The 10,440-nt window shown below is 35.2% G+C and overlaps 1 protein-coding gene across 1 annotated transcript; it reads right to left on the bottom strand.

Moving 5' to 3' along the window:
* Positions 1–333: 333 nt before the first annotated feature.
* On the bottom strand, positions 334–6,969 carry brf2 (BRF2, RNA polymerase III transcription initiation factor 50 kDa subunit). Its single transcript, XM_015385087.1, has 4 exons — positions 6,722–6,969; positions 4,913–4,972; positions 2,155–2,476; positions 334–1,310 (listed from the first exon to the last, which is right to left on the bottom strand). Exons 1-4 carry the CDS (start codon positions 6,867–6,869, stop codon positions 512–514), a joined length of 1,329 nt encoding a protein of 442 aa, XP_015240573.1. The 5' UTR covers positions 6,870–6,969; the 3' UTR covers positions 334–511.
* Between the last annotated feature and the right edge of the window lie 3,471 nt (positions 6,970–10,440).

Consider the following 10,440-nt stretch of genomic DNA (forward strand, 5'->3'; position numbering starts at 1 on the left):
ATGAAAACAGATTTCAGGTTGAAGTTTTACAAAATCCACCACACCAGGGCTTATCAAGTGACAGGAAACAATAAAACATTCTTTTAACTGTAAAAAACATCCACAACTTCTGCTTAAAATGCAGTATACTACTGTACCTAAAAAAGTACTGAAGTTGAGATTTTTTTCTGCCCGTATTTAGTAATTTTTTTAAATAAAAGTTCTCTACGGGAATTATCTTGTACTAACGAATACCCTAGTCAAAGAAATAAGAAGCTTATGTAAAAAAAATCATATTTCCAACTGTTAATATGTGCAAATAGCCTAATTGTCGATTCTAAGCAAAAATAGACGAATGCAGAGATTGGGTAAATTGAGGGCATCTTGTTTTATTCAGATTAAATAAAAAGAACAAAGGGAGAGTCTATAACAGATACAAAAGTTGCATGTTTAGTTGTATAGAACATGCGATGCAAAAAAAAATAGCTCAATAACAGAACAAAAGTTTCCTCCTTATTGAAGGGCAGGTTAGCTATGACTTCTCACTGTTGGGCAAAGACAGCATCTTCTGCATGAGGGCAAAGTCTCGAGCTTCTTGTGGAGAGCGGATGTAGGAATCGATCTCACTGTCAGAGATTTCCTCATCGCCGGTACAGTTCTCGACACGCCGCTCGACCCTTCTCCTCTTGGCATTAATCACACACGGAGGAGCAAACAGGACCTTTTTACCCCAGTTTGGTGCTGGTTCTTCACTCTGATCATCGTTTTTATCTCCTTGGTTTTCCCCTTTGTTACTGGGAGAGAGCTGCACCACAGACGAAGTACTTTCGGTTTCATTCCTGCTTTCGGAAAGTTGAGTTGGCACCACCTCATCTGTTGGATGGTTCAAAGTGCTCGTCTGAGCGCAATTGGCTTCCAAAGCCTTCTCATGGGTTTTCAGAGCCCTTGCTAGCAGGCTATGCCTGTACTTTAGAATATCCCCCACAAGGGGAACAACATCGCTTTCTGTCACCGCTTCCGTAACCCAGGGAAGCTCCTTTCCAAGCCTACAAAGCACCTCCTTTAGCTCAGTTATTCTAGTTGCAGCTGCTCTGCGCTTTCGCACTTTGGCCATATTACAGAATTTGTCCAGGGAGAACCTGAGGCGATGTCTGTTGGGGTTCAAGGACTGCCAGGCCAAATACGTAGCTGCCATCATGAGCGGAAGGGGCCTTCGTCCGGTCACGATCCAGGACTCTCCGGCCAGCTCCACCAGCTCCACAGCCCGTTTGGTCAACACCTTAGGATCCTCAGCAAAGTCTTCTGGGACATCTTGTTTGCATATTTTGTACCTGTCAGGAAGAAAAAAGGAATTTTAATAAAGTTTTTTTTTTTGTCTAAGATTTCTAAATTTAAGCCAATAAGTAAAACTGAGGCCTGAGAAATTTGTATTATTAACTTTGAAATAAGACAATATCACCCTGAAATATCTTTGACTAAAATTTTTTTCAAGTGCATTTAAACCTCTCCTCACACCAGGAATTATAAAACTTTTGATATATGAAATTACGTCAAAGGCCTACCCATCAACAGCCAAAAAATGCCCTGTGAGTGACTTACTTTGGCTGCATTCTAGGGATTACTGATTAAATTCTCACACCCTGGTAACCTATTATGTTCAACAGAGAGACCAGGATATCATTTATATTCTAAATTACACAGCAGTCTCAAAAACTCAGTTTCTTCTTTGGTTCTCCTGCATCCAACCCAGCCACGCCTATGCACAATTTGGAGGTTGTGTGCTACAACCAAGCTGGGAGCCCAATGGAGAGGGAATAAAGGCTGTGTGACATCTGTTTGCACCAAGCTAGTAGGTATTCAGTGCTGATAAGTTGAGATTCTTTTAGCCAAAGGAAGGAACCCGTTTATCCTATAAACCTTAACTGAGGAACCTAACTGTTGCCATTAGGAAGGGGAAAAACAAAAACATCCCAACAGATGTGGAACAGGCTACCTCATATAAATTGATCGTTTCATTTTTAACAGGGATTGCTCCAGTACATGGCAGGATAGCCATGTTGTAGAGTGACCTTAATCCAGTGTGAACAGCACCATTGCTATGACAAAGTTTTACCTTTTGTTTCATATTCCTAACAATTTTAAATGAGCATGTATATAAACTTTGAGACTACTTACTCATGAACGTGTGTTTCTATGACTTCTACCACACTGACAAACGGAGCCTGGATGTTAAGGATCTTGAGCATTTCCTGATAAACGCCTCCTAACAGTGTCTCTTCAGCATTTAGCACGCAGCAGATGGTTCCTAGAGTGATCGGCCAATTCCGCTGTCTGCAGCTGATGCAGACACAGCAGCCAGCCAGCACCTCCTTCCTCTGGAGGGTCACATTGATGAAGCTCTCGTGCTGGTAGGCGGTTCTGAAATACGTCTGTGCTAGATGCTCGATTTCAGCGTTGAGCCTGAGGATCCGACATATTTCTTTCACCCGCTCCAGACCTTGACGTAAACAAAAGATAAAAAAACAAGAAAGTTTACTGTTGGAAAAAAAAAAAAAAAAAAACAAGAAAGTTTACTGTTGGAAAAAAAAAAAAAAAAAAACTCCAGAAGTGATGTGGTTGTCGAGACTGGTCTCCAGACCATTTTTTGATGGTCTCAGTCTTGTTTTGGTCTCAACATAAGGACTGATTTTATTTCAAGCCCAGTCCAGACTAAAGCTGTGGAAATATTACAGCTGTTAAGGTAATAACACAAAAAGGTCAGTTGTTAAAGTAACCATAGAAAATATGGAGCCTGTAAAAATGTCTCTCCACTTTTGGTTTGAATTTATCTTCCACAAAGAAATGGTACAGCGACTCACAGCTGAAGAACTCACAGGCGATTTTGTGCCAGTTCATAATTAAAAAGAATGAGCTCAAAGTTCAGTTCACAGATGAAAATTAACTAGCTCTATATGAAGTGCTCTGCAAAACCGGCATCAGAAATACCAGTAGATGAGACTGAATTGTGCAAACTAGAACTAGCATGTTGGTCTGTCATGCTGTTTACTTTAATAAATGCGTAAAACCTGACTTTTTCCAATGAAAAGTGTTGTTATTAATTGAACACGAACGTTAGCTGTGTTTGTTCTCAAACTGAATGTCGCTCTCGTTCACGTTCATCAGTTCACAACTGATCCGTTCAGTTCACGATTCACTAAAAAGACTTACATATTCAGTGAAAACTGTTCATGCACAACTCTACCCGCAGGTATAGCTTGGCTTGGCTTTTGCCTGCAGACAGGCCACTTTCTGTGCCTCTGATCTGATATCAAACTAAAATGAAGTTACAATTACTGTATAACCGGTCCAATAAGTATCGTTTTAAGGTTGCAATGTGCTTAAGACTGGCGTGACTACCAAGTGCGTCCACCGCCGCACCTGCAGGGATAGACTCGAGGCGAGTGGTCATTGTTAAAGCATATGCTGTGACTCATTATAGAACACTAATCATCCTGCAGAAACCAGGGAGGATTTCCTGCAGAAGAGTTCTGACTAAAACATTTTGAACTCAAATTTAAACATGTCTTAAAAGCAACAGCCTATAGGATGTGGACTGTAGCAAGTATTAAAGCCTACAAGTGCCACAAATTCAGCAGGCTACATTAAAAATAAGCAACATTTATATATGGAGCAAAAAAAAAAAGGAACTTTAAATGCACACATCAAATTAATAAAAAAAAAAATCTAAATAAAAAATAAACCAGGGCTGCAACTAATGATTATTTTGCAAATCGATTAATGTGTCGATAATTTTTCCGATTAATCAATTAATAATCGCATAGGAAAAGGTTACTTAAATATTTTTTTTAACGAAATGAAACCAGGTGAAACTAAAACTTTCCAGTGGAGGAGTTTTCGGTAGAGAATTTTGACGAACGTAAAGATTTTTTTTCTTAAACGCAAAATATTCACATCATTTTTTTGCAAGTTTGGTTTAATTATTGGTCTGGTATAATTACTGGGCATGTTTTAGAGTCTCTAAACTTCAGTTAACGATTTATCAATTACAAAATTAGTTGATTGTTTCAGCCCTAAATTAAAACATACTATTTTCTTCAAATAATGTATAGTTATTAATTAGACATTTATTTTCTTATGACCATGGGCTGAAGAATTTCTTCTTAATTGTTACACTAACCCTATTATTTTCTATTTTTACCTCCAGCAAGGAGTTTATGTTTTTAGGAGAGCTTGTAAGTCTGTCTGTGTAACTTGAAAAGTTATGAAAGGCCTTACTAGCCTTACTAAATAAACATAAAATATGAAATATAGAACTACTTAAGGATGGACTGATTTGTTCCAAAATCATTACTTTGTTTTAAAATATTCTTTGATCAGGTGTCATCTTGTTCACAAAGAACAACTTTCAACTAATATATATAGTCACAGTGTTACAAAAATGTAAATTGTGCATTTACATTATGCACATAACACAGAAAAAAATTCAACAACTAGATTACTAGTTATTTAAATGCACATCAGCTAGAACCAATTCCTAGATAAAAAAAAACAAAAACATTTCACAGAAAGCACTGCATGTTTCACCACTGTTTGCTGTTTTTTTTTTTTTGTTGTTTTTTTTTTTAAGTTTTAAGAAAACTGGATAAAAAGGACCAAAACCTTCAGGGCTAAAAAAAAAAAAAAAATCTTAAGTTCACGTTGAAAAGAAAATGAAAAAAGTATCTTGCACAGACATGAAACAACAGATCACAGAAAAATATCTTTAGTCTATCAAGTTTGCAGTTGGAAAAGTTTGAGGAGCCTTCAGAAAGCCTGAAGAAATATTGCAAAGGCCACTTCAAAAGATTAAAAGCAGGCATGTGTCCTTTAGGGAGAATGTGGCTGAAGGCTTTTGCACGGTATAAAGTATCTGCTTTGGGGGAGAAGAGCTCACCTTTTATCAGATTGAGGCAGGGGTTTTTTTTCACCGCTGTGGTCCTGCTGTAGCTGACATCTATAGAGAATAAAAGAGATATCATCAACATTAAATCTAGACAAATACCAGAGTTTACCTGTTAGGTATTCAGCTAAAAATGCTGAATTAAACCAAACAGCTCATTTTTGGACAGTACTGGTTCCTTGTGCAAAGCAGGCATGGATTGGAATCCTAGCCCTCTTATACAGGTCCTTCTCAAAAAATGTGCATATTGTGATAAAGTTCATTATTTTCCATACTGTAATAATAAAACTTGAACATTCATATATTTTAGATTCATTGCACACCAACTGAAATATTTCAGGTCTTTTATTGTCTTAATACAGATGATTTTGGCATATAGCTGTATGCATGCATGATCAGTGGAGTGGTTGCAAAGTTAACCCCAAGAGGAGACACAAGATCAAATAAACCATTGAGGTTTATGAAACATAAATTTGCATCCCTGCCATTTAACTAATGGGTTGCAAAACATTAAAAACAGATATGAAACTAGGGTAGCAGACTGTTCCTGCTCTCTATGAGGATTATTTTCCAGCCTTTATCTGAATTATTGTGATGTTAATTAATGTGCAGGACGCAACTGCAAATTAGGCCTCTCGATAGATGCATTCAGGTAATGTTGGTCCATTAATGGTAACCTTAGGTTGTCTGAGATCAGAATAAAGTGAAAAGCCGGGCAGATCAATCAGTGGTGAAAGTTTCCTCTTCTTCTTCTTGGATTTATTGGCGGTTGGCAACAAACATTTAGTAGCATTACCGCCACTTACTCTTATGGAGTGTGGTTCGTGATGGACTATCTTCTTATATATAAACATTAGGGGTGTAAATCCCACCCATCATGGTGATTTGATTCAGTATCGATTTCCTGACCTAACGATTTGATTATTTTCGATACTCAAGAATACATCATGTTTAAACTGTTTATGCGACCGTGTGTGCATGCGGAAAGAGGGTAGTGGCTAAAGGAAGTGAGGTAGGAGGGCAAAATAGGGTTAGCGCCACCTCAGCACGGGAGTCACAATTACGTCCAGGAGCAAATGGATAAAAAAAATTACGAAAAAAAAACATGAATCGATACTCTTGTAGACGTGTCGATGTATTGGATTGTCGGCTGTTGGATCGAAGCATCGACACAAAACCCATTATTATTTACACTCCTAATAAACAAACAAAAGACAACAAAAAACAAAAACAAAACACCCAAAAAACAAACAAAAAAACTACATACTATATTATACACACATTCACCCTCTCTATAATCAAATTCTATGAAATAATTTAGTTTTCTTTAAAAATCGAATAATTATTTGTATAAGTTTACTCCCTTAACTCTTCCTCAAAATATCTACTAAATTAATCCTTTAACTAATAAATTCAAACTTTCTCATTGATCTTCTCTCGTTTTCATATACATTTGACATTCCAGTATGACATGTTCTATTGTTTCATATTTTCCACAGTAATCACATTTGCCAGTAGTATGTTTTTGAATGTTGAAAAGTGTATAATTATGTGCTGTTTGCCCGAATCTTAACCTTGATATCATTCTCTCCTCCTTTCTATTTCGTTTTCCATTTCTTCTTTTTCCTACTATCTTCTGAATTTTTTTAAAACAATCTTCCTGGTTTTTCCGTCATCCCCTTGTTTTTGTTTTTTTTTGTGCCATTTGTCCATGAATTTTTCTTTAATAATACTCTTTCCCTCAGATTTACTTGTTTTAACTGTGAAACTAATAGGATTTTGAAGAAAGTGTCCTCTTCCTACCTGTACCCCACAGAGGGTCATCAGCCAAACTCCCCTCAGAAACCACCGCGCCACATTCCACACAAACCAGCTGCGCCTGTGAGTACAGGTCATCGTTCACGATGTTGGAGGAGCCGCAGTTCGGACACTTTAAACCCGCTTTAGACATTTTCTTTGATATCAAAAAGCAACCACTGGTTTAAGCTGACAGACATTACTCAAGCGCTTAAATAACGTACAACAAACGCCACTTGTGGGGAGTTTAGATGTCCCCGGGTAGATACAAGCATGTCTAATAAAAGGTTCCGCTTAGAATAAGACGCGTATATGACCATTCCGAGGTTTAGAATAAACTAATTTTTCTTTCCAAAGGATATTATGTTGGAATGTAGCAAAAAGAAACAATATAATCAATAAAGTCACTGAAGCCGTAGAATGCAGAGATAATAAACGCGAAAAAGAAATTAAAAGTATTCTGAATTAAATTTTTTAGAACTTTCCATACCTTTCCATACCTATAAAAAAAAATCATCAAATAAATAAATGTAATCTAACAAAAACTTCCAACTGTTCTTAAAATATTCTTTTGTTGTTTCTGCATTTTTTTATTTTCTTTTATTTATTTATTTTTTTATTTCTTAATTTTTTTCCTACTTGCTTTGATTCTGTTTTATCTTCCTGTATTTTAATCATGTAAAGCACTTTATATTGTCTTTGTACTGAATTGTGCTATACAAATAAATTTGCCTTGCCTTGCCTTGCCTTACCTTTATCGCGCGCAATCTTTAGCATTATCACTAATGCATTTTAAAATGCATATAATTATATTTGGTTGTTCGCTGAGAATATGTTATTTTATTAATCAGTATTTATTGGGATATTTAATTAATCTAAATGGATATTTTGCACATTCAGATGGATGCTTAAAACTTAAAAGTGTAAATAGTTACACGTACTTTTCAAAAATAGGCAGAGGCGTAGCCAGAAATGTTTTATAAGGGTGGCCAGGCAATAACCAATGTACACTGAGGGATGGCAGAAAGTGGATAGGTGCCAGAACCTCACGGTAAATCTACACTGTTCCAAAAGGAAAATTAACCAGCAAAACATCCATATTTTCTAAATAAAGACAAACTATACTTTCCTACAGCCTTTGCTAACAAATAGATGCATATATTCAAACATCCCTGCATTCTAAATAAAATGTATAGTAGATAAAATCATTTCAGGTTTTTTTTGGGCAAACATCTTTTCCATTGTCATTACTTACCTACTTTTATTAATAATCATTCTGCATAAAATTAATAGTTACAAGCACTAATATCTACATAAATTGATTATTTGATAAGTTTTTATTGAAATAGTTATTTATCTATGATTTCACTGAAGACTCCTAAAACACTTGCAGAGACACATCATTTTCTCTTTACCCCATAAAACACAAAATCTATTTCTGCTTGAATTCTGTACTTATAATTTTTAATGCTAGTATATTGATGTGCATAATTAACCACAGTGTTTTTGTTGTCAACTAATTGCTTATATATGAAAAATTTAAATGTTTTGAATATTCCACTTGAGATTATTACTGTTGCCACCATCTGTATTAGAGGGAAATAAATGGTAGGGGTGGCTAATGATTGGCTAAGGGTGCCCATGGCCACCCCTGGCCCCTCATCTAGCTCGGCCCCTATAAAAAGGAACAATGGATATTGTACGATATAAGTAACTAGTTGTTCGACAAATAACCTAAGCAGTTACTTTATGTGGTCTAAAATGGAAAATAATTTAAGTTTTTAAAATGTTTACTAATCAGTGAACTAAATAAGTAAAAGGACTACATATCCGAAATCTGCACCATTTTGGCGAGGGTGATTGGACAGGTGAGTTGTAATATAATTATGTAGTTGTGATTGTTTTTTTCTTGTTGTTAAAGTACAGAGATGTTTGAAGTTGCTAAAAAAAAGAGGTATGAAGTTAAAAAATAATGCTTTATAAGCATATATATATATATATATATATATATATATATATATATATATATATAAAATAGAGAGAGAGAGAGAGAGAGAGACAGAGAGAGAGAGAGAGAGAGAGAGAGAGAGAGAGAGAGAGAGAGATCCGTATCAGTANAGAGAGAGAGAGAGAGAGAGAGAGAGAGAGAGAGAGAGAGAGAGATCCGTATCAGTATAATATATGGATAAAACACGTGGATAAAAAGTCATTCAGTGTTGAAATGATGTGTGAAGCTTCTTTAGATAACAGCTGTCTCTAACCGATGTATTTAGAGTCTTTGTTTTCTCTAACAATAAGCAGATTATTTAGCCTTTGACTTCAGCAGGAACTCCCTTTTAAAGAACAGTGTTTATATCTCTAGTCTGAGGTTTATTAAAAACAAAAAAAAGTAATCACACCCTTATGGTCGTGGATGGGTTGACCTAGTTTGGCTGCTTAAAATAATTCCCATTGGTTAACTTCTATATACAAGGCATTGCTTGGACTACTATCAGTCTAGATCTTTACTATAACTGCACAGAGAAGTGTTAACTTGTAGATATTTCTCTCACACACACTTCCTGCTTATTTTTGTACCTTTGGCTTACGGTAGATTAAATTCAGAAAAAAGGCTTCCGTTTACTCAGCTCCTTCCTCCTGCCTTCTTCAGAAAACCTTGAAATAACATATCATTGAATCCTCAATAACATGCATCTGTTTTTCAGACTTCTTTTAACTATGTAACTTGTGTTTTATTTGTTCAAGGACTCCTTTGAAAAAGAGGTTTTTAATCTCAATGACACTATCACTGTTAAATAATTGAAAACTAAACATGCCATTGTATTTAAGAAACAAGTTTAAAATCAGACTTTCATTATTAATTTCTTGAAAAAGGTGTAAGGTTGTATTTATAGCAAACTTCAAACTTGTATGAACCTGCATTCAGCTTTCCCACTAATGTCACAAGCATTTCAGTCAATGCAATGTTAAAATGAATGCACAACACAAAAACTTATGTTTAGATCCGATAATTAAAACCATTTTAAAAGAATTGCATGACATGAACGAGAGGCATGCAGAAATATCAACTATAAAAAAAAAGCATCAATACCTAAATAGCTTTTTCCTGTTTTGCAAGTTTCATTGAATTCAATGTAACATGCTGTAGGTGCATGTGATGAAAAGTGCTTTTTTCAATCAATTACATATTGCCTGTAAATGTCAGCACATTACTGAAGCGGTGATATACAGTATATATATACTGTATATATATATTTTACATAAATAGTTCCTGCAGCACGACTCTGTTATCTCTTCTGATCTTTGTTGCCTTTCAAATTGCTATGATTGCTAGTTTTTTTTTTTTTTAATGCTAAATTCTATAATTGTAAAATACCTACAAGTACTGAAGAATTAAATGGCCAAGGAGCATTTCTGGTCTGCTTGATAATGGTAAGTATTGTGATGCAGATTCTGTAATTAAAAACCTACTATTTTGATAAGACTATGGCCTCGGATAACAAAACAAAACAAAAACATTTTGTATATTTTTATTATGCAAATATAAAGAAAACAATTCAGTGAGCCAAAGAAAGGTTAAATTTTTACAGTGTTTAATTACCGTTCACAAAATTAATAATAAAGTGCTCTTGATTTGCAGAAGCATACAAACATTTAACATTCAGGACAACAAAAATAAAAAATATAATTCCAGAAAAGAGTATCAAATGTAAGGCTTTTTTTTA

Source organism: Cyprinodon variegatus, unplaced genomic scaffold (genome assembly GCF_000732505.1).
Source record: "Cyprinodon variegatus isolate N-32 unplaced genomic scaffold, C_variegatus-1.0 Scaffold331, whole genome shotgun sequence".
Taxonomy (NCBI): domain Eukaryota; kingdom Metazoa; phylum Chordata; class Actinopteri; order Cyprinodontiformes; family Cyprinodontidae; genus Cyprinodon; species Cyprinodon variegatus.

Coding starts and splice junctions, on each gene's coding strand:
- brf2 (XM_015385087.1), bottom strand. CDS start 6,869: ATGTCTAAAGCGGGTTTAAAGTGTCCGAACTGCGGCTCCTCCAACATC. Junction 4,973..6,721: donor TGACCCTCTGTGGGGTACAG/GTAGGAAGAGGA, acceptor TATTCTCTATAG/ATGTCAGCTACAGCAGGACC. Junction 2,477..4,912: donor CTGCCTCAATCTGATAAAAG/GTGAGCTCTTCT, acceptor GTTTACGTCAAG/GTCTGGAGCGGGTGAAAGAA.